Source organism: Symphodus melops (assembly GCF_947650265.1).
Source record: "Symphodus melops genome assembly, chromosome: 6".
Taxonomy (NCBI): Eukaryota; Metazoa; Chordata; class Actinopteri; order Labriformes; family Labridae; genus Symphodus; species Symphodus melops.
Window position 1 is genome coordinate 7750290 of NC_136696.1, and position 27660 is coordinate 7777949.

Genomic DNA, 27660 nt, shown 5'->3' on the forward strand with positions numbered 1-27660 from the left:
CGCACACCACACACTGTAAAACCAAAACTGTGAAACCTTTGATTATTTTCCGCCATGTATGTGGTCTCTAAAGTTCGGGAAATCGGCGGACAATTTTAAAATCCTTCCTTGTGAACCAGCCTTTAGTAGATTTCGAGCAGTGTTTAGGGTTGTTCTCTTGTTGAAAGATCCAGCCCCGGTGCAACTTCAACTTTGTCACTTAATCTTGGACATTGTTCTCCAGAATCTGCTGATATTGAGTGGAATCCATGCGACCCTCAACTTTAATAAGATTCCCAGTCCCTGCACTGGCCACACATCCCTACAGCATGATGGAAGCGCCACCAAATTTTACTATAGGTAAGAATGTTTTTCTTGGAATGTTGTGTTCTTTTTTTCACCATGAATAACGCCCCTTGTTTTGCCTAAATAACTCTATTTAAGTTTCATCAGTCCACAGCACCTTATTCCAAAATGAAGCTGGCTTGTTCAAATGAGCTTTAGCATACCTCAAGCGACTCTGTTTGTGGCGGTTGCAGAGAAAAGGCCTTTTCTGCATTATTCTTCCATACAGCATCTCCTTGTGTAATGTGTGCTGAATAGTTGAATGATGCACAGTGTCACCATCTGCAGTAAGATGATGCTGTAGGTCTTTGGAGCTGGTCTGTGGGTTGACAGTGACTGTTCTCACCATCCTTCGCCTCTGCCGATCTGAGATTTTTCTTGGTCTGCCACTTTGGGCCTTCTGGAACTGTTTCTCTGGTATTCCAATTCCTCACAATATTCTTCATAGTTGAAGCAGAGAGCTTACATCTCTGAGATTGTTTTCTGTATCCTTCCCCTAAACCATGATGTTGAACAATCATTGTTTTCAGGTCAATTGAGAGTTGTTTTGAGCCTCCCATGTTGCCACTCTTCAGAGAACATGCAAAGAGGAGAAACACTTAAAATTTGCCTCCTTAAATACCCTTTCTCATGATTAAATTCACCTGTGTATGGAGATGAAGGCTAACTGAAGTTACCAAACCAATTTTGAGTTTCAATAGTTAGCTATAAAGGTACTGAAATCAATGAAATGACAAGGGTGCCTACATGTATGCACATGCTTAATTTTGTTTCAATAATGTTTGCACACTTTCTGTAAATCATATAAACTTCATTTCACTTCTCAAATATCTCTGTTTGTCTCCTATATGATATATTTAACTGAAGTTATAAAAGGAAAATCATGAACATTTACAGGGGTGCCCCAACTTTTGCATACCACTGTATATTTTAATCAGTGGGCAACAGAATCATATGCAGAATATCTGTTGTAAATGTATTTTGTATTTTCATTGATAAAACAAAAAATCCCAAATTGACACACTTACCTGAAAAGTATGTCATCAGCAGGCCAAGCATTGCTGGTGGAATTAGAGACCAGGTGTAGCAATCAAGAAAACTGAAGTACAATGCCACTGAGCTTCCAAAATAATCATTTATTGAATCTGGTTAAATCAAGAGAGAATCTTTGTTAGTCTCAAGCACGTGGATTATCTTTCAAGCACACAAAAATGCATTTATCTCTTGTCAATTTGAATCCTGAATTGACAAGAGAGGAAAGTGGAAAGCGTAGAAAAACCTTTGACTTTGATTTTTATATACATGAAAGTATGTGTTGTGCTTTTGTGTGTGTGTGTGTGTGTGTGTGTGTATGTTTATGTTGTATGTTTACCCACCCAGTGGCTGAGACAGCTGATTCCCTGAGTACCAGGCTTCACTGAGCTTCTTCAGGTTGTCTTTGTTATGGAGGGGAAACATGTCGACAATAACACCTGCTGACCCAAGTTTCCTCCCTGCAACAAAAAAATAAATGAATGAATTACGTCTTTTTTGCTCCATCGGGAATTTGTATTGTACTAAACACAAAAAGAACACAGCAAAGACATCAACAAACATACAGGTGTTGGGGTTTTCAGGAGCGAATACCTGACCAACGATTAGATTGGGTTTTATGATGTAAAATTTAGTTGTCAAATTAAATCTAATAATTAAGTTTACTTAATTATTAACATAAATCAATAATTATTATTAAACTGAGTTTAATAAAACCTCGGAGCACCACCCTGTAACAGGGAACAACCAAAATATTACAAATATCAGTCTCAAGTTGATTAATTAAATACTAATATCATTGATAATTAATAACCTGTATTTTTTTTTTTTTAAAGATTTGTTTTTGGCCTTTTTGCCTTTAATGATAGAGGGAGGACAGTGGATAGAGTCGGGAATCAGGGGGGGAGAGTGGGGAGAGGCATGCGGGAGATGGGCCACGGGCCGGACGCGAGCCCGGGCCGCCCGCGCGTGAGGACTGAGCCTCGATACATGGGGTCGCGTGCACTGCCGCTGCGCCACCGGCGACCCCAATAACCTGTATTTAATTGAAGGTGTGAAATCCGAACACAAAGCCCTTTCACCCAGCCTAAGTCACAATTCAAATACACAGTGATCACAAACAACTGCTCTTTAAATTATAACAGAATTTATTTAACAAAGAAACATCAAGTTAATCAATGAAACTCAATCAAACAAACAACTATTATAAACTAAACTACAGGTAACAAATATAAACAAACAAGCATGGCACGTGTGTGTGCGTGTTTCTCAGAGAGAGAGAGAGAGAGAGAGAGAGAGAGAGAGAGATATCAAAATGGTCACGTGATGGCGGACACTGAACACAGGTCTCCCAACCTCCGTCTAGAGACGGAGTCAAACTCTGTCTCTGCCTGATCTATGTTTATGCAGCGTCTGGAAAGCCACAGATTTTTAAGTGTGTGCGTCTGCCGAAAGGTGCGTGTGTGCGTAAAGGGAGAGAGCGAGAGAGAAAAGAGTGCACCTCGAAAGCTCAATCTCAGCCTGGAACTCACGCACAACTCAGAGCATAGTTAACTTCACTACCAGAAGCCAGTGGCCGGTGAACTTTGAACGAGTTCATGCCAATAAATGTCTTGGTTTTTTAATAAATGACACTTTAATAACAATCACTTTAATTTGCACCCTTAATAGACTGGTGTAGTTTTGAGTCCTAAAACCAGCTGAGTTAGCATTTTAGCGCCGTGGCTTCCTAACACTAAAAGTCAATGGGGATTTTGAATGGGTTTGTGTTTAGACGCCTGAAATAAGGTCTGTGGTTAACACAAGCTGAAGAGATGTTGATGTTTTGTTAGATGAGATAAATTACTTGCGCTAAGACCCCATTTGTGAATTTTAAAGTTTTTACGTTTTAAATCAGCAACGCATCAGATGTTCCAAAATCCAATGCAAAAATCCCATAGGCGAATATTCGTAGGAACCACCTGATAGAATATTAGGCCTTTTTCTGCTTATAATCAATGTGTTTACTGCAATAAAGTTTCATCACCCGCTCCAAAGCAAAGGTTTGATATTTACAGTTTGAATGATGTTCGCTTACATTTATGTTATACCAGTTTTATTCCAGGTTTGTGTGTGTTAATTAAATTGTCATACTTTTCAGTAAGGTGTTTGTGTGAAGAGGGCTTGCAGAAGTGAGTGCACATTCCAACATGTGTTTGATGTGGCCCTTTAAACTGAATCACTCACCAAATCAAACATAGGTTTAGTTTAAAGCCCTGAACAGTTAATCACTCACCCACTTTTATATAGGTTGAGTGAGCCTTGATTCTTAATTACCGAAATTGTCTTCTCCTTAAAAAGAATTGGTTCCTAGACTAGATGTCAGGTTGTGATAAGAAACAGGTAGGAAGTGTCTTCCCCTACAGATTGGACAAAGGATTCGGGAGTATGATGCACCAATGAGAGAAGCGGAACCAAACATCAGGAGGCGCATAATTTGGAAAGCTGCCCAATCGGAGGAAGGAAACCGCACATTCTCAAATGCATAATTTGGTTAGATATTCTCTGTCTAATGTATAAAAGTATTCAGGGAAAGATAGTCGGGGTTTAGACCCAGAGACTGTAACTTGTATTCTTGATTCATTGGGTTAATAAACCCTGTTAACCTGAAAGAGACGTCTTCAGTCATTCATCTCATCCCATCAAAAGAATGCGCAGAGATTTGAGGTAATTATTTTGAGGAGTCAGATTTCTATTAACAACATAGGAAAAGTTCTGAATAGCAACTTTTATCCTTCACACCCGCGCCATTTTTTTGGGTTGGCCTACAAAAATACGTCATTACTATTCCAGTCTATATCTGCACTGACTGTTTAATGTCTGTATCTATCTATTGTTATGGAAAATTTTACTTCACGGGTACTATGTGCGCTATTTTACTTCGTGCTGTACAAATGTCTCATATAATCTGTCATATAAAATTTGTCAGAAATGACTTACAATACTGCATGCACAGTATATAAGGATGTGATAGAATATTAGGCCTTTTTCTGCTTATAATCAATGTGTTTACTGCAATAAAGTTTCATCACCCGGTCCAAAGGAAAGGTTTGATGTTTACAGTTTGAATGATGTTCGCTTACATTTATATTATACCAGTTATTTTATCATGTTTCATTCCAGGTTTGTGTGTGTTAATAAAATTGTCATACTTTTCAGTAAGGTGTTTGTGTGAAGAGGGCTTGTAGGAGTGAATGCACATTCCAACATGTGTTTGATGCGGCCCTTTAAACTGAATCACTCACCAACTCAAACATAGGTTTAGTTTAAGGCCCTGAACAGTTAATCACTCACCCACTTTTATATAGGTTGAGTGAGCCTTGATTCTTAATTACCTAAATTGTCTTCTCCTTAAAAAGAATTAGTTACTAGACTAGATGTCAGGTTGTGATAAGAAACAGGCCAGGCAGGATGTGTCTTCCCCTACAGGAGGTGAAAGGATTCGGGAGTTAGATGCACCAATGAGAGAAGGGGAACCACTCATCCGAAGACGCATAATTTGGAAGTTGCCCCAATCGGAGGAAGAAAACTGCACATTCTTGAATGTATTATTTGGTTAGATATTCTCTGTCGAGTGTATAAAAGGGTTCAGGGAAAGATAGTCGGGGCTCAGACTTCGTGAACTGATCCAGCATCTGTCTGTTGTCAGGGACGCGTAGTGTTGAACCCAGAGACTCTGTAACTTCTATTCTTGATTCATCAGGTTAATAAACTCTGTTAACCTGAAAGAGACGCCTCCAGTCATTCCTCTCATCCCATCAAAAGAATGCGCAGAGATTTGAGGTAATTATTTAGAGGAGTCAGATTTCTATTAACAACATTTAGGAAAAGGATGAAATAGCAACTTTTATCCTTCAATACCAACATTTATCCTTCAGATGTTTTGTCTTCCACCTCCTTCTTCACTCTGGACGGACGTGGCAATAGTCAGCCAGGCTCTTTCTCACACAATTCCATCTCCTTCTCAGCCGTGGGAGATGAGTAAATAGTCACGTAGGCTCTTTTCTCACACTAGAGGATAGATTGTGCCATGCCGGGTGGGCAGTGGCCCTATGTGGCGTGATGGGGGAGTGCTCTATGTGGCGTGATGGAAGCGTGTTCTGAAATGTACAAGTATTCATGGTTACCTTTTCTAGGGGCCTCTTTCTCTCCTCACCGTATGAGAGGGGGGTCTTCAAACAGGTTCTGGAGTTTTGGGGCCTCAGACAAGAGTTCACTACATCCACTTTTCACAATTCAAAAAAGAGCTACAGTATACGGATAATTCACAATGTTGGATATAGGGATCAAACACTTAATATTCATACAGTGAAAACTATTAAAGTTAGCATACTTTATAAAATTCAAAACAGCACAAATAATGTACAAAGCAAAAAACTATATGCAACCTCGAAACATTCAGACATTGTTTTATGACCGAGAAGGGGGATACAATTTAAGGGGTGAACTTAACTTCAAAACACTCAGGCCCTGATTTACTAAGATCTCAATTAAAGAGTACTAAATTGTGTGTTAACTTCAAAAGTTTGCATGTTTGGGTTCTGGGCGTTTTGCGGGTGATTTTCTAAGACTATTTGTGTGGGTGACGTCAGGTGCAACCCTTGTGGAGGTGGTAGTATTTCAGACAGGCTTCTGAAATGTTCTACTGGTTTACGTCATGGAGCGTTTGGACGGAGAGTTTGGACGGAAAGCAGGACAACTGCGAGCGCAAAATAGGTATTAGTGAGAGGCAAATGAACGTCCAGTATTTTCAAGTATTAACAGATAAATCTGAATATAACAAAAGGAAAACGTGGATTTTAAGAAAAACTCTGTAATAAACAGGGCCTCTCTTTTCTTCTTCTCTTTAGAAAGAATTGTCATAAATTGCACAGGAGGTGCAAGTCCTCTATGGCACTGGTGCTCAGTGTGTGTGCCACTGGAGCCATTGTTGCGCACCAGAAGCTGGTCAGCGCTGCGTCTGATTGGACATAAATGCCATTGCAACAGTTACTGAAGTTGGGGGTACAAGCAGTGGTGAGGCGCCCCCAGTCCAAGCCTCCCACAGCGCAGCAGCAGGGGAGAGGGATGTAGAGTGAAGAGACGAGCACGCTCTGGAGAAGTGCTCCGGAGACACGCAACTCGAGAAAAAGGAAATGCCCAGTTTAAAATTTAATGTTGGCGAGAAGAGGGATATAGGAATACGTAAGTGTGAATGTTGAAATTCTTTAGAATGCGGAGGCTGTGAATGTTCGGTTATAGTTTAATCAGGGCGTTTCTTTTAAACTATTATTGAAACAAGATAAAATTAAAACCACAAGCGGTGATGAAGGGACCGAAGCACCCCACGCATGTCGGCGCGTGTCGCGACCGCGAGAGTGCGACCGCGGGAGTGCAGCCGCGACACGTGGCCAAGCAGCAGGCCTTACATTCATCGAAGGTTAAAAAATTGGAGTGTGCCGAGACATCAAAGTTTGATGGTACGCCGTGGCCACGCCCTTTGACGAAATAACGTGCGGAGCACAACGAGAGATCTTCAACATATCCAGAACACACTGACACACTGATTGGATAAACGCTGTTGTAGGAGTTCGTTCAAATAGCTAACCTGTGAAAAAGGAATTTCAGCCATTTTCTTGCATTAAAAAAAATATGGCGAACTTCCTGTTTGGTTATGACCATGGGTGTAAGAGGCTTTTATGTATCTCCTGACATGCCCAATGAGCATAAAAAATTTCATGCACGTAGGCCAAAAAAACCTCTATTGGGAGGCCTTTTTGAAAATTTCAAGGGGGCGCCACTGAGTCATTTAGCCACGCCCACTTTTTATGCCAACATGTCTAGTTTTATTTTTCCACTGGGATCATGTGTGTGATGTTTGATGAATGTATGACTATATTAAGGCCCGTTACAAACTACTTCCTGTTTGTGACGAACAACGCGTCCGTATGACCACGCCTTTTGAGGAAATAAAGTGCAGAGCACAACGAGAGATCTACAACATGTCTAGAACACACTAAGATTGAGTTTACGATGATCGGATAAACGCTTTTGGAGGAGTTCGTTCAAATAGCTAACCTGTGAAACGTGAATTTGAACCATTCAAAAAAAAATCTGGCGGACTTCCTGTTTGGTTATGACCATGGGTGTAAGAGGATTTTATGTAGCTCCTGACATGCCCAATGAGCATAAAAAATTTCATACATGTAGGACAAAGAAACCCCTATGGGGAGGCCATTTTTAAAATTTCATGGTGGCGCCACTGAGTCATTTAGCCACGCCCACATATTATAACAACATAACAAGTTAAATTTTTCTACTGGGATCATGTGTGTTATGTTTGATGACTCTACGCCTATATCAAACACTGTAACAAACTACTTCCTGTTTGTGACGAACATCAAGTCCGTATGACCACACCCTTTGACGAAATAACGTGCGGAGCACAACGAGAGATCTTCAACATGTCAAGATCACACAAACACTGACTTTTTGTCAATCAGATAAAAGCTTTTATAGGAGTTCGTTCAAATAGGTAACCTTTAAAACGAGAATTTTCGCCATTAAAAAAAAATATGGCGGATTTCCTGTTTAGTTTTGACTATGGGTGTAAGAGGATTTATTGTAGGTCCTGACATTATGAATGTACAAAAAAATTGTCATGCATGTAAAAGAAAAAAACCTCTACGGGGAGGCCTTTCAGAAAGGTAAAATAGGGGTGCGCCGAGACATCAATGTATGATGGTACGCCATGGCCACGCCCTTAAACGAAATAACGTGCGGAGCACAACGAGAGATCTTCAACATGTCTAGAATACACTGACACTGAGTTTACGATGATCGGATAAACGCTGTTGTAGGAGTTCGTTCAAATAGCTAACCTGTGAAACGTGAATTTCGGCCATTTTTGTTGCATTCAAAAAAATATGGTGGACTTCCTGTTTGGTTATGACTATAGGTGTAAGAGGATTTTATGTAGGTCCTGACATGCCCAATGAGCATAAAAAAATGTGTGTATGTAGGACAAAAAAACCTCAATGGGGAGGCCTTTTTGAAAATTTCAAGGGGGCGCCACTGAGTAAATTAGCCACGCCCACTTTTTATGCCAACATGTCTAGTTTTATTTTTCTACTGAGATCATGTGTATGATGTTTGATGAATGTATGACTATATTGAGGCCCGTTACAAACTACTTCCTGTTTGTGACGAACAACGCGTCCGTATGACCACACCCTTTGAGGAAATAATGTGCAGAGAACAACGAGAGATCTTCAACATGTCGAGAACACACTGACATTCTCATTGTGTCAATGGGATAAACGCTTTTGGAGGAGTTCGTTCAAATAGCTAACCTGTGAAACGCGAATTTTCGCCATTGAAAAAAAATATGGCGGACTTCCTGTTTGGTTTTGACTATGGGTGTAAGAGGATTTTATGTGAGATCTCGCATGCTGAATGTGCCTAAAAATTGTCGTGCACGTACGATGAAAAAACCTCAATGCGGAGGCCCTTTTGAAAATTTGAAGGGGGCGCCACTGAGTCATTTTGCTAATTTTTTTTACGAAATGACGAGAATATCAAATTTTTCGCCAGACCCGATGATGTTGGAGATTTTGATGAGTTTTCATTCACATTCAAGCCGTCAAAAGTGGCTCCGAAGTGGCGGAAGGAAAAAAAATAAAATAAATAATCATTAGGGTTACAATAGGGTCCTTCGCACTGGTCAGTGCTTCGGTCCCTAATAATCATATGAAAAACAAGAGGGTCCTTCGCACTGGTCAGTGCTTCGGTCCCTAAAAATAAAAATAATCATTTGGGTTTCAATAGGGTCCTTCGCACTGGTCAGTGCTTCGGTCCCTAAAAATAAATAAACGCATACCATTTATTTTGCTGTCATTTAAACATGTTAACAAGTCTTTTATTGTGCCTATGTCTCCTCCTAACTGCAGCTTGCAGTGCATAACACTGGGCTCTTGGATTAGCACGTTCCTTTAAAAGGTGCTAAATTCAGACACTGTCACAATCACCACAATTTTTTGCCCGCCTTGGTAAATCGCAATGAATGTACTAACTTAATTTCTTTGCATTTTCTCCTCCCAGTATTTTCCACGCTGGGGCAGAAACGCCTCATATTGCATACTCATTAAGGCAAACATACTATTTGGACAATACGAGTTGTTTTGCTCATATGAAAGACGCAATCCTCACGGCACACTGTTAGTAGATCAGATAACACATTTTTTGCTGGTGGTATCAAGTTTGCACACGCTTTAATACACGCAAATGTTTAGTAAATCAAGCTCTCAGTGATTGGACAACCACAAAAAGCTTTTGTATGTCATTAAGTGGAGTGAAGCTGTGGAACATTCTGAGAATGGAACTTAAGCAATGTCAAACAGTTTAAAAAGGGTTATAACAATATTATTTTCACGAGGTACAGGGATGAAGAAGGGCATTGAAAATCACCAGGCGTTTACAGGGATCATTGCTTAAATATTTATTTATAAACGTTTTGTTTTCTTTTTGTCTTTCCTTCTGTCTTTTTTTTCTTCTTCTTTAAATAACAATGTGTTCACATGTAAATATTTATATATAGTTGTTTAAGGGTATGTGGGTGCTTGCGGTACTACTCCCTTCAGAGAACAGCACAAACAGACTCTAACCAGAGTAGAAAGAGAAGGGAGAGGCCCAACTGCACTACTGAGCAAGAAGACAAGTACATAAGAGTCTCTAGTCTGAGAAATAGACACCTCACAGGTCCTCAATTGGCAGCTTCATTATAGTACCCGCAAAACGCCAGTGTCAATGTTTACAGTGAAAAGGCGACTCTGGGAGTCTGCCTTTCTGCCTTTTGCATTTGCATCTCCGCCTTCAGGGCAGAGTGGCAAAGAAAAATCCATATCTGAGACTGGCCAATGAAAGGAAATGATTAATATGGGCAAAAGCACACAGACATTGGATAGAGGAAGATCTTTAAAAAAGTGTTATGGACAGACGAATCTAAGTTTGAGGTGTTTGGATCACACAGAAGAACAACTGAAAAGATGCTTGAAAAGCACCTGACACCATCTGTTAAGCATGGTGGAGGTAATGTGACGGTCTGGGTATGCTTTGCTGCTGGTAAAGTGGGAGATTTGTACAAGGTAAAAGGGGTTTTCAATAAGGAAGGTTATCACTCTATTTTACAACGCCATGCCATACCCAGTGGACAGCGCTTGATTGGAGCCAATATCATCCTACAACAAGAAAATGACCAAAAGCACACCTTCAAATTATGTAAGAACTATTTAGGGAAAAAGCGGGCAGCTGATATTCTATCTATTATGGAGTGACCAGCGCAGTCACCAGATCTCAACCCCATTGAGCTGTTGTGGGAGCTACTTGACCATAAGTTACACAAGAAGTACCCAACAAGCCAATCCAACTTGTGGGAGGGGCTTCTGGAAGCATGGGGTGAAATTTCTCCAGATTATCTCAGCAAATTAACAGTCGGAATGCCAAAGGTCGGCAAAGCTGTAATTGCTGCAAATTGAGCATTCTTCAACGAAAGCAAAGTTTGAGGGAGAATATTATTTCAAATAATAATCATTATTTCTAACATTGTCAATGTCTTGACTATATTTTCTATTCATTTTGCAACTCATTTGATAAAAAAAGTGCGACTTTTCATGGAAAACACACAATTGTCTGGGTGACCCCAAACTTTTGAACGGTAGTGAATATATATACACAAACATGCACAACATACCAATACACATCACTCGAACATATAATCTATTTCAACAAAGGTTGACACAGGTTAATTAAAAAAAAAAAAATGGATATGAGCCCATCAGGTCCTGTGCAGCAAGTGAAAGTGCAGAAACTTTCCTCATTCATGAATATACTTCTCTACCTTGTACATCAGACTTCATCATGAATGATATTTTACATTCGAATTTTACATTCGCTATTTTACGCACCATACCACCCGGCTACAAATGGCCTGGCCAAGCGCTTTGTACAGACTTTCAAACATGCCCTCAAGAGGCACCGCGCCAGTGCAACTATGGCTTGACACATTTCTGTTGACATAACGAAACAAACCACATGCCACAACAAAAGAACCACCGGCTACGCTGTTCACGAAGCGCACACCGCGCACACAACTGGGCGTTCTTAAACCCAGTGTGGCTGGCGTTGTGCATCGCTCTCAAGTCTCACAGCAGCAACGCCGTCAACAGGACTCCAAGGCCAGACATTTTGCAGTAGGTGAGTCTGTCCTTGTGTGTGAGTGCTGGAGAGGGGAGGTGAAGTGGGCCCAAGGGCTTGTAATGACACCAACAGGACCAGTGTTGTATGAGGTCAAGGTAGGAGCAGAAGGAGTGTGGAAATGCCACTAAATGTTGCCATGCACAGAGCCGGCACACGGAGACGCTGTGCAGTCCACCTTTCTGCAAGCTTCTCCAAGGCAACTTCGCATACTGCTGGTGTTGCTACACGCCACCCCCGATACACCGGCATCTCACACTGACGAGAACGCTCAACCAGTTCTTGGGGATTTCGAGCACACTCAGACACCTTGCTCCAGTGAACCAGTCAGTGCTGAACCTACTAAGATAACAGAGACTGTTAAACATTCACGCTCTCCGGTGAGACACAAAAAACAACTGCATGTTATTCTGATGAATAATGAAATTGTTATTTGGGTAAAGATAGATAAGATAGATAAGATAGATAAGATAGATAAGATAGACAAGATAGACAAGACAGACAAGACAGACAAGACAGACAGACAGACAATTTCCCGAGGGAAATTCAAGGCATCCAGTAGTGATTGTATGAAATGTAAGCTGCTAAGGCAGCACAACAGCACCTGCACTTCCTGAGAGTGCTCAGGAAGAACAACCTGAATGAGAAGCTGCTGGTGAATTTCTACCACTCTTCCATAGACAGCCTGCTGCTGTACTACATCACTGTGTATTACGCCAGCTGCACTTAAGCTGGCAGGAAGGGGCTTCAGAGAGTAATCAGCACAGCACAGAGGATCATGCAGGTGCACTCTCCCCTCCCTAAAGGACATTTACAACACCCGCTGCCTGAACAGAGTGAAAAACATTGTTAAGGACAGCTTTCACCCCGGCTTTCATCTGTTCGACATGTTGCCCTCTGGCAGACACACCGGGTCTGTCAGAGCTTGGACAAACAGACTCAAGGACAGTTTATTCTCCAGAGCTATAACCCAGGGCTCCAGACAAACTTTTCTCACCACCGTCCCAGAACCTTCCCGAAAAACAATTTGAACCGTCCCGAAGTGAATTTGAACCGTCCCAAAAACAACATTTTGCTTATCTTCTGTAATTGTTAGTAGCACAATAAAAACAACATTAGAATGTTAAGGAGATAAAAAATATATTTACTACACACATATATATATATATATATATATATATATATATATATATATATATATATATATATATATAAATAAATGTTTGATATAAAACTGAGGACACAGAAAGTAGATACAGGGGCAAAGTTAGTAACAATATGAACACACACTTCAGCTTGTCGAACATATAATTTCAGTAATTTGATACAACTATAACTGTTAGTTATTTAAAAACAGAACAATATGTGCCCCAGAACTTCACAAAATGCCCTCAGTCTTTGTACGTAGGTCTTTGTGCCCTGAAGCCACTACTCCACCACTTGGTGACAGCTTTCACTGAGTCATAGTGTTGTGCAGAAGGACCATGAACAGAGATTTGCAATAGGCTGTTGAGCATCTCATTTGACAGGCAGGACCTCCAGTCTGACTTGATCCTCTTCATGCTAGAAAAGCCACGCTCACAGCAAGAAGAGCTCATGGGGAGGACAAGACCTATCTCTGCCACCACCTGCATGTGCTGGAACTGGCCTTCCTTTCCTATGGCACCCTGTATCAGACGCTGCCACAGCACCTGGTAATTGAGGTGCCTGTAACAACGGGCAACGAGAATCTTGAGGTCAAGCCACTCTCGCCTAGCTGCCTCCATTGATTCAAAGTCCTCACATGCGACAAGTAGTGGATGGAAATGTTCCATAAAAACATTCAGTTCAGCAGTGCCAAATGTTGCCAGATCAGTGGTGTTTTCTGGCCAGTTGGACAGGTCAAAGAGGGTGGAGGTTGCCTTCAAAACACCAGTCTCCAGACTCTTGAACCTCTCTGACACAAACTCACAGAAGTTGTTGGTGAGGCTAAGCTTGAGGGTGTTGAAGGTGTCATATGCAGTGTTGCTTCTGCAAATCTGGACACCCTGCCAGGTACTTCCAGCTCCAACCTCCTCCATGAACTTGTATAGCCTTGGACCTGGGTTAGTCTGCAGTTAAAAAAGAAGAAATGTGTAGAACATGTTACTAATAGTAACTGTAATCTCACTAAAAAACATACAACTTCAATTATGTTGAGCTGTGATGATATTTAATGGTATTGGGCAATTACAACATGTGAATATGTGTGTCAATGGCAAATAAGACATTAAGTAGTTAATGCCAAACTAAAACATAAAAACACAAAATTCACCTGCATGGCCACAAGAGCCAGAGATGTTGTCTACAGTCCATCTGTGACCATCTGCAAGGTGAGGCCTTCTTGCTGGAACAACAGGCTGAGGTGTTTTAGCTCATGCAAGACATCGAGAATGAGGTGGATGAATAGCAGCGTACTGAACTGCTTCAGGGACTGCTGCACAATCTTTGCCCTCCCCTTCATGGCTGCACTTGCTTCCCTGTCATTAGGGTCACTTGCATGGTTCTCAAAGTGTACCAAAATGGGCCTGTAGTTCCTCATCAAGGCCTCCAATGCATGGGACATGTGTGGTAGCCAGCGAGTACCTTCAATGTTGCCTGGCCTCACAATCGATATCTCCATCGCCTTGACAATCTCCTGAAGTTCCCGTGAGGCCTTTGCAGAGCAGGTATAGTGTTTGTGGATGGCACGTAGCGTTTGTCTTATTTCTTTCAGCTGAGCTGTAGGTGCAATAGATTTGCTCCTGGTGTTTCACAGATCGGTCAACTGAAGAGTCAGACATGATTGAAAAGAACTTGGCTGATCGCAATTTTTCTTGAAGGTCCTCGATGAAGCACAAAGCAATGTCTTCGATAAACATGCGGCATGCCTGGTCATTGCTATAAGTTGTGCCGAGAAGACTGACCGACCGACCGACCGACCGACCGACCGAGAGAGAGAGAGAGAGAGAGAGAGAGAGAGAGAGAGAGAGAGACCAAACCAACAGATGTGAACTTTTCCGATCGGCCCGATCATACAGAGGCCTGTTCAACTGAGCAAATAAGACAAAACAAATACCTCTCCTTCAATCTCTTGAAAATCTAAATTCTGTATAACCTCTCTCTTTTTGTTCAGTGGCAGTCTGATTGCTTATTAAAGCAATACAAGAGCAGCTCGTGCGCTCTTTTCTCCCTGCTGAGAAATAGTTCAAAGTGCCCGTTTATTTTACATTTCTTCTCATCACATTGCCTTTTACGTTTAAGACCCCCAAATAACACGAATAACTAAAAGAGAGCACAACAATGTAACATTGAAATCGTCTTAATAACATTATGCTTGATCTAATAAAACTTTAATCATAGCCAACAGTGCCTGGCTGGCTTAAGTTAATGTTACTTAGTGAGGTTATGATCAGTTTCTTACTCTAACGTAACTTGAATGAATGAATGAATGAATGAATGAATAACTATTAAAAAAACAAAAGAAATGTGTCCTTACCTCAGAGTCGGGGTTTGTAACATTAGACAATGATGCGGAAGCAGAAGTGCTCTCTCCAGGCTCGATCGGCGTAACCTTTAACCAACGTAACATACTTGTGCTGGTCGTGTCAGCAAGCCGTTTTTTAATGAGGGGATATATGGACCGGCAAGCGGCGGGAAAACTTTAGAATGTTTATATTGGGTCTTGCGCACAGTAACCAAAATATACATATTGTAGCGCGAGGAGATGCGCTGACTTGTAGTCAGCTGGTGATGTAGTATCTCATTTACTTAGTGGAGGTTTTGACCAATGCCCGTCCCAACGGTGTCCCGGGGGAGATTTCAGTTCGTCCCAAACACATTTTTTATCGTCCCCGGGACGACGGGACGCCATTAGTCTCGAGCCCTGCTATAACCACACTAAACTTGGACATGCCTTGACTGTCCCACCCACGTGCACTCTCTTAACAGACGCACACACTTCTGGCATGTGCAATATTCTACATTTCAGACTGCAATATTTATTTATACTAATGCTATAGTTTACATTCCGTACTGTATCTCGTATACTGTATATCTGTATACGTCTGAGGACCGACAGACGTAAAGCTTGTGTTTCGGTTTGTTTCCAAACTGCGCGTTCCGTCTTTCCCCACTGCGCACATGCTCTCTTGCAACAGAGTTGGATTTATAATAAATCGTATGCCTACATATATTAATACAGACTGTCCGGTGTCTATTACGCACAAACTAGAGAATATAACAGAGGATTCCAGCAGATCAAATCATTAAACGCTTGTCTGCGTGTATAATATTTTATGTTAAACACCCAGAGATTTAAATTAATAAGGAAACGTTTTATCGCCTGATGCCGAAATATTCAATGTGTCTGTTCGATCGTTTCTGAGGTTGTGGGAATAATTCACCAAAAAACACTATGAATAATCAATCCACTTACACTATGCACCCGATTGTGCGCCGCACAAATTACAAACTATTGCAGGGAGACATCCTGTCTATTCTCACTCACTACCACGTATCATTACACCTCTTTAATCATGTCATGTTTTAGCGTGTTTTTTGTACTTTAATTCTTTTGTGCTGCCTTTAAATGTTTGTTTGTAAAGTGTTTCATGCTCTCGATGCAAGACAAGTTCCCCCAGGGGCAATAAAGGCTTCATTCATTCATTCATTCATTCATACACGTACGCATAAAGCCGATCAAAGCAGAGTAAAAGAACGCGACTCCCTTATGTGACGTCATATGACGCGTTGTTTAAAAAAAGCGAGTTCTAAACAGCTACGCTAAAAACAGCCACTTTCTCCTCTAAATTAGAGCACTTATGTGTTGAAGAATATACAGAAAATGTTTGTACTTATTCTACAGCCCTTATCTGACAACATGAAGTGTTAATTTAAACTTTTAACCTGCAATATGCTCTTTAAAGGGATACTTCACCCATTTGCATGAAGCTGTGTATCATTAGAAACATGGTAGTAGTGTTGTGAGTCCAGCCCTCATTTTGCCCTGAGATGAGAAATATATGTTTTTATTTGCCTGGAAGTTTTCTTCATGTGATGCAATATGACGCTTTTTGTATAGTCCCTTTAATATAGTCGTACTACTGAAACTCCCAAAACTTCATACACATTATCCCAGTGGGAAAGTAAAACTTTTCATATTAATTGAGTGGGCTTTGCTAAATGGCTCAGGGGCGCCTCCTTCACATTTTCAAAAAGGCCTCCCCACAGAGGTTTTCTTCACCTACATGCATGACAATGATTATGCAAAATAAGCACATGGCCCTACATAAAAGCCACTTGCACCCATAGGAAAAACCCAACAAAATTCAAAATATGGCCTGTTGTGCGAAGCATGACTGTACATCATGGGGCGTGGCTACCGCTGAAGGTAAAACTTGAACATTTAGACTGTTTCCCAAAAAGACAAAATCTTTCTGTCATATATAACATACTTTATCTTCTTCAACAATGTATGATTACAGATCATTAGCATGATCACATTTAACCTAATACAATTCTGCCATTAATGCCCCCGACTGGAAGGAGGCTGTACTACATCTCATATACTTTATCTGATGTGCTTCAAATTTCAGGTATGATCAGGGTCAGCCTATGAATACACTGACTTAACAATATTCACCTGTAACCACAACGCCCCATATAGCAAGGACTAAGTACCATCTACAATGTACCCATATACAATGTTCCATTTGCTCCAATTTCACATGAACAATGACAGTACTGACCTAATCACACCCTGATCACACCCAATACAACTATGCCATTAACATAGCGCCTCCTACTGGAAAGCGGCTGGGCAGCATCTCATATACTTTTTATGATCTGCTCTAAATACTAATCTTACATAATACATACATACATACATACATACATAATTAACGCTAACCATAGCTTCAAACACCCAATCACAGCCAGAAACAAGACGAGAAGCCACGCCCCCTTTCTGGAAACTGTTGAAAGGCATTCTGGGAGTTGGAGGAGGTTAGTAGTTGTCGAGGGAACTAAAAAGAGCTTCAAAGAGTAAGTACTACCTCTTATATAAAATGTTCAATGTGATCCAAATTTAGCTAATTCAGCTATCATCACAGTGCCAGCCTAAACATAAACTTAAACATATTATGTGATCTCCATTGTGTTGCCTATTTCAACTTGCCAGCACTACGACTTTTAAAAATTACAGAATGTTTTTACAGTAATGATCCTGTGACTCCTTACTAAAGTTAACCCAATTTAACACAAGTACTCACATATGTTATCTCTGTGTTGTAGTGTGTAGTTGTCAGGCAGACCGGGTATTCTCAGGTCTCTCTGTGCCCAGAGTCCATCCAGCTCATACTTCACGATGTACTGTCGCTCTGCAAGGGTCAGGAAAATCTCCATGTTGTCTGTCACACACATGAAAAACATGACAAAGACATATCTAAAGCAGTTGTTACATCCTATTTTCCAGGCTGTTCAAAAAAATTATTTTCAATACAGATGTTGTGGCTGTATCATGCACTGATCAAAAATCAACAAACCCTGATCAACATAGTGACAATTTGACGTCGACAGTGATCTTTTTTTAAAGGATAATGTAAAACTACTGTAAAATATGCCAGCTAGAAACTCTGAGAGGACCCTGACTGCAAAAACCTAGCAGGAGAGATGCAACATAAATTAATGAAAGTGAAAATGAAGTTACTGAACAACATAGTAATGTGAAGACTGAAAGTTTTTCTTTATGCGTTACATTAAAGCTCACTGGACCATGTGCACCATGCACCCTTTGTACATTTGTGTTTTTTGTCGTTCTTTATATTTTGCATTTTCTAAATTCTATTTTATATATTGGTAATTGCTTCTCATATTTCATTTTATTTAAGTACGTATTTATTTTGTTTATGTAAGTACTTATTTACTTATAGATATTTTAGCCTTGTTTTTTCTTTCGCACCAATACACTAAGACAAATTCCTTGTATATGTAAATGTACTTGGCAATAAAAAACTAATCTGATTCTAAACAAGAAAAAAAATGTTCCCCTCTCAAGTCCACAGTTCATGAAACTTTGATGTTTGTCTGGCAGACTGCCAAGTCTCCCTGTTAACATCATCATCCCTCAGAACCCAGAGGTTGCAGATCATGACTGCACCCAGACTCTGTGGGAAGGCCTAAAGGATGTGTTGGACATAACTCAAGCTACAAACTCCAAGCCGTTTCAGCGGCTCATTGATGGTTGGTATGGTTCAGCAACATTATGAAACTATTGAATCAGAAATAGAGGAAAGAAAATACTGATATGTCTAGGAATAATTTCAACCCCAACAACATAGAACACATGGAAATCTGAATATTTTCACATAAATGTGGGATCCAACATTTCATTCACTTGTCTTGTAAATATATTACAGAACTTTAGAGCACATCCTTTTTGTTCTGGTTTTAACATGGAAATACTGTTCATGAATATGTTAAAAAACCTACTGATATACCTGCATTTTTGAAGTTGTGTCTGTTCTTGTAGGAGAAGGCTTCCATGTTCTCGTCGTAGTAAGTCCTACAAAGTCCCAACTCCTCAGTGGCTTTAAGCAATGTACAGTATGGGGCAGAAACCATAATGATGTCACCACTGGCATCCTCACCTGGGTGGGCTAGCAATGCAGCGCCTGGGATAAGACAGTGGACCACAGAAGTGAGTACATTTACACTGTTACATACACAATGAAAAGTAGGAAGAAAAACATATTTAAATAGAAATAAAAAGTCCTAGATAGAGCAATATATATTCCAAACATTTAAGATTAAGCCAAAAGCTTGTATAAATAGATGCGTTTTAAGTCTGATTTCGAAAGAAGACTAAGTTATAGCAGAATTTAGTTCATGTGGTAAAGAATTCCAGAGTTGGACCATAATGGCTAAAAGCACCATGAGCTGATCTGGAATTCATTTTGGGTAAGTTAAGAACACCTTTATCTGATGATCTGAGGGACCTATCAGTGTTTACTCATGCAGTCAGCATGTCAACTACATGAGGTAGCTAAGCAGCGTTTTGAATAAGCTAGACTTCATGTAGTATCTAACTTGTAACTCCTACAAACAGCGAGTGGAGATTAAAGGATGAACCAGCTGTCTGTTTTGTCCTGATTTAGTTGTAAAAAGTGAAAACCGAGGTGATAAGGGGAGGGGGTAGAGCAGAATAAAGGGGGAAGAAAGTCGGTGTACCAGGGGAAAAGTGACGGGGAGAAAAGTTCAGCGCCAGGGAAAAGTTTCTGCAGCTGAAGATTAGGTTCATATGCTGTATGGGGTTTAAGGTGTATGTGAAGAAGAAACTGCGGAATATGAAGGAGTTACAATCTGCATACAAAAGATAAGGATTTCCATCTTTTCTCATTCATTACTGGACACGGGGCTCGTGGTTGAAGCAAAGAAAGGATGTCGAGCCGGGGACATGATACATTCACCCAAGATCCGGGTGAGATGGTTTTTATTTTCCCTTGTTGTTGGTCCTGTTTGGAATATCCCTGTTCAGATTATTTTTGTTGGATTATTTCACTTATTATTTGATGAAGCAAAGTTTTAGATGCATAAACGGCCGCATCAACGAAGGAGTTTTTTTTGTTGTTGATAAAACAGAGACTAAGAAACAATAAAAAATTAACTTTTTGTTTGCTTAGTGTATCTTTCGTTTGTGGGGTTGGTGGGTGAATTTTGGGGAGTGTGTATGGGCAAATCAAGTGGCTATTTTGGTCATAATTAATTGTTTTGTTTTATTGATTAAACGTCACATGTCTGATGGAAATTTCACACACTGTTTTTAAGGTCACACACATTTAGAACTGCAATAATCATGTACAATGCAAGACGTTACTTCCAGGCAACATTAAAACAATGTTTTGTGACAGGGAGGGGGGTTATGAGTTAAGAGGCAAAGTAAATTTTCATAAACACTGTATTCGTACAACAAAGAAGAAGCTGAGCATTTCTGTGTATGGGGTGGAGCTGTGGAATGGGCTGGCTGAGGAGCTGAAACAGAGCACAAATATTATATGATTAAAAAAACTTCACAAAAAATCGTTCTTTGATGGGTATATAAGGATAATCTTTATTGATCCCCCAATGGGGGAAATTTGGGTGTTACAGCAGCTCCAAAAAACAGCAAAACAGGGAATCTAAACAGCATCAATAGCACAGCAGTGTGTAACATTAAAGATAAGGTGATTACAGGACAGAGTCATGTAATGTGGCGGTGATGCTGTTAAACAGTCTGACTACAGATGGGAGGAATGACCTGCAGTAGCGCTCAGTCTTGCAGGGTGGTCTGACTACAGATGGGATGAATGACCTGCGGTAGCGCTCAGTCTTGCAGGGTGGGTGTCTCAGTCTGCTGCTGAAGGAGCTGCTCTGAGACCCCACAGTGTCGTGCAGGGGGTGAGAGAGATTGTCCATGATGGATGTCAGCTTCACTATCTATCTAGCTTCTCCCTGAGCAGTGCGGGCTGGATGGTGTTGAAGGCACTGGAGAAGTCAAAGAACATGACCCTCACAGTGCTGCCGGGGTTCTCCAGGTGAGTCCAGGATCTGTGCAGCCGGTAGATGACAGCGTCATCCAGAACACAGAAGTCACCAGGGGGCGGAGGTTGTTAAGGATGATCCTCTCCATGGTCTTCATCAGGTGAGAGGTGAGGACCACAGGTCTGAAGTCTTGGGGACTGGAACCATGCAGGATGTCTTCCACAGAGTAGGGACCCTCTCCAGACTCAGGCTCAGGCTGAAGATGTGCAGAAGAACCACACAGAGCTGGTCTGCACAGTCCTTCAGGATTCTGGCCTCTGCTGTGACCTGAGATGTTGTTCAGGCCTTTCCACACTTCCCTTGCATTGTTCTGCTGCAATTTTGTGGGCTGCACAGCACATCCCAGTCAGTGGTATCAAAACAGTCCTGCAGCGCCTCAGTGACCTCCTTAGACCACTTCTTTACATACCTAGTTGTGGGGGGTTGTTTTTTCCCCCCATAGGTATATAAATGAGCTGCAGTCTCACCAGGTTGTGGTCAGAGCGCCCCAGTGGGGGAGGGGAGATGATCTGTATGCATCCTTGGTGTTTGCATACAGTAAATCCAACTTTTTGTTTTCCCTGGTGTGGCAGTCAACATACTGAGTGAAGGTAGGGAGAGTGGCAGACAGGGAAGCATGATTAAAGTCTCCTGAGATGAGAATAAAAGACTGGGGGTGCAATGTCTGTTGCTGAGACACCACACTGAGGATGAGTTCACAGGCTGCAGCAGCGTCAGCCGAGGGGGGGATGTAAACAGTCACAGCAATAACTCCCTCTGCAGGTAGTATGGTCGCATGCTTACAGCCAACAGCTCCACATCCTTAGTGCAGCGCTGTTCTTTAACTGTGATGTGCCCAGGGTTACACCATCTCTCATTCACAAACATCGCCATTCCCCCGCCTTTCTTCTTACCACTGTCCCTCAGGCTCCAGTCCGCTCTGACTAGGTGAAAGCCATCCAAAGTTACGAGCGTGTCCGGAGTGAGTTCATTCAGCCATGACTCCGTGAACATCATGATGCTGCACTCGCGGTATTCCCTCTGAAGCCGGGTGAGCGCAGTCAGCTCTTCCATCTTATTCGGGAGAGATCTTACATTCCCCATAATTAAAGACAGCACGCATGGCTTGTACCGTCTTTTCTTCTCCCAGCACTTCACACCGTGCACTTCACACATCTGCATCCCCGTCTTTTCCTCCGAAGCTCTGCGGGGATGTCCGGTCTAGCCGCTGGATGTGTACGAGGCTTGCACAGCGCGATCAGCTGTTCGCGGGTGTAAACAATGGAGCCGTGACTGAATGGGTCTCCATAGGAAGGTTTAAAAAGTATAAAAAGAGGAAATATTGTATTAGAAGAAGGCCTTTATTATTTGATAACATAGATATTGGATTGGGATACACTAGGATAGTTATACCTTTCATGAGGCAAAAAATCTGGGCAAATGTGTGTACATGTGTCAAGATTGGAAAAATCTATAAACTAACATAAGAAATGTAATATGGGGGTAGGAATATATAGGTTTTTACCTCTTCCTACTCCTATTGTCTTCGACACTTAATGCTAATCTGCTCCTCAATAGTTGGGTACTTTAATGGCAATCACCCTAAGCACTCCTGGTTTCACCTTATTGTTTTGGACACTTAATGCTAATCACTGCTCCTTTATGTTGCTGAGCACTTTAACGGCCCAGTCTGCAACCCTGCATTGACTGTTTAATGACTGTACTCACACCTCTGGCACTACCTCAGACACCACTGTACATGCACATGTAACTCGTTTCTAGGTCAGCACTTTGCTTCTAAGGCTCTTTAACTGTTTACAGGTCTCTTTTAACCAGCACATGTTTTTCTCTCCCTCACAGGTTATGTACATTATGCTATATAAGTTTTAAGTCTAATGCTAATGCTAACTGCACAGGTTAAACCTGTAATTATGTTTACTCATAGTCACATAGGGGCTGCTAAATCTTGTTCGGGGGATTATTGTATACAGGGGGGGGGGGACAGCGGGTGTGTATTGTAACTAATGTCTTGTGTACTGCCTGTCTGTATACTGCTACTGGATGCCTTGAATTTCCCTCGGAATCAATAAAGTATCTATCTATCTATCTATCGATCTATCCATCTACTCCTTTTCAAATAATACTTTTCTTCATTTTTGCTTATTTTATTCTTTTTTAATGTTGTTCCGAAACAAACATTCACTCAATCATTCAAAACATACTTTACTTGATGTAGTCCAAAGGATAAAATGTATTTAACAGCCTTTTGTTCTGTTCTCAAAAGAAAGAAATCGTCTGTGCATGAGATGGAGAAATGTACAGAGCATGTAGTAAACAGTGTGCTATGTGCATGTGATTGAGGACTAGCGTAGATATTCAGTTGTACTTGCATTAGTTGAGTCAAGGAAGAGAATCACAGACTGATTTAAGGCTGTCCGAGGTTAAGGACATAGCCTTATAAGGAGGAAAAGGCTTAAACGCAGGCTGAGGGAGGTCTATAACAACCCAAGGCTGAGAGAGACTGGCCATGAGAGAAATTAAGTCTCAAGACAAGAATATCAAATTACTTGCTGATGGCCGAAGAGGTTAGGAGAGTAGCATGGAACTTATTTTAGCACATAAATAGCAATTCCACCACCTCCTGGAAAGAAGAGAATAGTAAACTACTTCCGATTTGGACTACGCTACCACTTGCCAAAGATGTATTCCAACTTGATGTAAAAAAAAAACCTGCCAGTTCTCGGTGCACATGTACATGTCAGAACGTATAAGACTGACAGAATAAATCAAAGACACAATCTTTAGTTCTGAAGTTCTCAGAATAGATATCAGCCCTATGGTCCTATGCTTGTTTTTTGAATACCCCCCAAAAAATTGTTTCTCTTATTATTGTTAGTATTGATTCAGTTTCTTCCAGCTTAAAGTTCTTTTTGGAAAATTTCATCTGAATAAAACTTGATTGATTGATTAATTGATTGAAAAAAAGCTGGGACTCCTGATCCTAATAAAACAAAGATTATGGTGACTATAAGAAAAGTTTAATTACCACACAGTCTTTACTCAATAGAAAAGTAAATTGCCTCAGCAACTGTGAGGACATTTTAAGACTTTATCTTTAAAAAAAAAAGCGTAATTCTGCTCGTTTACATTTCATATATTGGCCTCAAACTTTTTTTTTTTCTGGACACCAGATTCTTGACATGCCAGTTTCTCCTTTAAATTTTGAATCCATGCATACCTCATATGCTAAATTTGGTTTATCTCACCAAAAGTTTTTTACAGCACCCCCATGAGGTTATTTTGTCTCTGTGTGTTCGACACTTGGACTCTAATTGTTCAGTAGAACCTAAGCTTCAATGTGGAAGTGATAACCAAACTTTAACACCAACTTGAAATGATTGCAACAAATTACCCAGGCACCCACTATTATCGGCATGTGGAAGGTCATTGGTAGGTCAATTTCATACCCTTTAGGAATGAAAAGCTGGTAACTTGTTCACAATAGGATCAGGAAGCTATACTGTAACTCTTCTGGAGGCTTGCACAAGTAATTACTGTTCTAAGGTGCAGTATGTGTAAAGGGTTGAACAAATCTACGCATAATTAATTGAAATTAGTATTAATGTAGTAATGAGTATGAGTAAAAAAAATAAATAAAAAAAGGGGGTTCTTAAAAAGCTAACAATTTATCACAAGATCTGTGATGACACATATATGTTGAAGTATTTAGAACAGTGAAGAAGTTCATTATGCTAAAAATACAGTTAATTGCTCAAAGAACAACTTGAATTAGTTAAAGAGACCCCAAATGTTTTTTTATGTCTAAAATAGGTATTAAGCCACATTTCACTGCACTTGAACCTGTTATAATGTTATTGCGATACTGGATCAGGTCACTGGAGGGTGCATAGTGCTTGCGAGGGGCATTATTCCCCAAGTCCTGCAGAATAAATCCTGCAGCCAAGCTGAAGACAGCTTAACTTCATCAGCCTCTTAGTATTATCATACATGTGGGTTTATTGTCCTGAAGACCACACGCATGGACACCAGTATAATGGTTAAGAGTGTTGTGAATTTTGTCTGTAAGAATATCATGTTTGAAGTCGAGTATTTATTGCATGTGAGAAATAGAGGTTTGAAGCTGTACACTAGCGTGCTAGGCTAGCGCACCTGTTGCTAAAGCATGGTAACATTACAGAGCATGTGAGCATGTCCTGCAGCCAGGCTGAACACAGCTAAACTTCATTACCTCTTTGTATTTACATTTAACCTCACCAGTTAATACATGATTGAGCTGAGGAACGTTTTAACGTGTAGTGTCTAATTTTCTTAATTCAAATACCCTTTTCAAGTATGAACTGGAACAACAGTGTTGTTTGTCTTGTCCTGGGTTAGATTGAGATGTATATTTTTACCACAGGTGGTTTCTGTTGAAAAAGTAAACGTTTTCAGTGAAATGAAAGACCAGAAGATAAGCTAACAGTTTAGCATCGCAAATGCCCAGTTGTGTGTGGCACAGTGTTAAAGCATAAACCTTTGTTGTAAGTTTGTATTTGTTTATCAGCTTTAATATGCACCTATATGTGTGCATATGTTGTGACCAGTTAATAATTTTCTTGTCATAGATGTTAGCCCTATAACAGGGTCTTTCATCATTTGTCTTTCAGTACTACAAAAAGAGTTGCTATCACTGCGTCAACAGTTGCTTTCAGCAAGGGGGCTCCTTTAATGCCAAGTAATAATGTTGCTCCCCCAACCTGGCCTAGGGGTGCCAGGGAGAAGAGTTTTCCATATGTAAATGTATGTAAATACAAAGAGGCAATAAAGTTTGGCTGTGTTCAGCTTGGCTGCAGGATTTATTCTGCAGCACTTGCCTCTTTAGGGAATAATGCCCCTCGCAAACGCTATGCGCCCTCTTGTGACCTGATCCAGTATTGCAATAACATTGTAACAAGTTGAGTGCTTTTTAGCTTAGAACAATACTTATTTCAATTAATTATGTAGATATTTTTTCAATCCTTTACATGTACATATGAACACAAAAAAACACAACAGATTATAACATCTCAAGTTATTTCTAACTATCAGAGCTGCAGCTATCGAATATTTTAGTAATCGAGTATTCTATCGAATATCCCGTCGATTAATCGAGTAATCTAATAAATCATACTTTTGCTTAATTAAGGTTTAACTCGTCTTGGGTCGTCCCTACAAACCTGCTTCTTTGCAGTTACCATGGAAACGCTTGCTTGTTACAGCCAACCACCTCTGCTCTACAGCTACTGATGATGCTCACCATATTACTGACAGGGTCCCTGATTCACTTTCTGATTCACTGGTCAACGCGGCAGGTAGATGAAAAATACAGGCCAAACACGTTTTAAGGGCTGAAATAGCAAATAGTGTTTTGTGTAGCCTACACATCTGTTACAGTACATTTAATTGAGAAAGCATTATGTTCTGTTGAATCAATCACAGAATCAATCATTATGTCAGATAAGGAAATTGAGAAACTTTAAATATATATTTGCTAAATTATTATTCCACAAACAAGTTCTGTCTTGATTTAGCTTTGAAGACATTAGACATTTAATATAATCAGCCTGTTCATTATTAAAAGTGTATCTCTGTCTGCTCCTGCAGCGCGCGCATTCAGCACGCTCACAGACTACAGAGACCATAGACGTGTCTATGACAGAGACTGTGAGAGGACGTTGCTATCGTTATGTTAGCTGCAAACACGGAGAGAGTGAACGGAGAAAAGCCGACCGTTTGACCGGATCACGTGATCCCGACTGGGTCGTATGGATCACGGATCAACTGTGTGCGGACTAAAAGTTAAAAGGGGCACGCCGCGCTCGCGTGTGCGTGTGTTAGCGCTGAAGTGTGTAAGAGAGGAGCAGGTAGCTGCAGCTACATTAAACGTGTTTTATACTCATACCAAAGTTTTGATGACGCAAAAAAAAAAACTTAACGAAGCCTCGAGGCAGCGAAAATTCCTCGATGAATTTTTGTAATCGAATTATTCGAGTTATTCGAGGAATCGTTTCAGCTCTATATCACACACTTCCCCAGTAAATGAGATGTTGTCCTTAACATCATGACCTTTAACCTAAAGTGTTGAGATGCAGCTTAACATATATAGAACACTTTTTTTCTTCTTCTTTCACAGACTGGAACTCTTCTGATACAATCAGTTTGGTCTCAGTCCCACACAACTGAGTGCTAAAATGTCACAAACACATACAAAATGCATTTCACAGGCAGGAACTCTTGATACATTCAATTCTGTCTCAGTCCTGTTCAAGCATTTAGGTTGTGATCGCAAGCCCAGACTAATAAATGTTTACCACACCGACAACTTCATTTTTTTTTTTTGTGTGTGACTGGTTTGTTATGGAAAATTTTACTTCATGTCTACTATGGTGCGCTATTTTACTTCACGCCGTCTCATATAATCTGTCATATAAAATGTGTCAA

At 40.6% G+C, this 27660-nt stretch overlaps 2 protein-coding genes across 4 annotated transcripts in view; both read right to left on the bottom strand.

Moving 5' to 3' along the window:
* The window catches only part of ano10b (anoctamin 10b), an 81740-nt gene that overhangs the window by 14464 nt on the left and 39616 nt on the right, over positions 1 to 27660 (bottom strand). For 2 of the 3 annotated variants that reach the window (XM_079345246.1, XM_079345245.1), the window contains exons 3-6: positions 19122 to 19295; positions 17895 to 18032; positions 1701 to 1817; positions 1353 to 1469 (exon numbers count right to left, since the gene is read on the bottom strand). In XM_079345246.1, the coding sequence (XP_079201372.1) occupies positions 1353 to 1469; positions 1701 to 1817; positions 17895 to 18032; positions 19122 to 19295 (546 nt within the window). The remainder of the gene's footprint in view (positions 1 to 1352; positions 1470 to 1700; positions 1818 to 17894; positions 18033 to 19121; positions 19296 to 27660) is intronic. The other variant, XM_079345247.1, reaches the window with a different exon arrangement.
* On the bottom strand, positions 13017 to 14356 carry LOC306825794 (zinc finger protein 862-like; the record flags this gene model as incomplete). Its single annotated transcript, XM_079346750.1, has 2 exons — positions 14144 to 14356; positions 13017 to 13715 (listed from the first exon to the last, which is right to left on the bottom strand). The coding sequence occupies exons 1-2, from the start codon at positions 14264 to 14266 to the stop codon at positions 13017 to 13019; spliced, it is 822 nt and encodes a 273-aa protein (XP_079202876.1). The 5' UTR covers positions 14267 to 14356.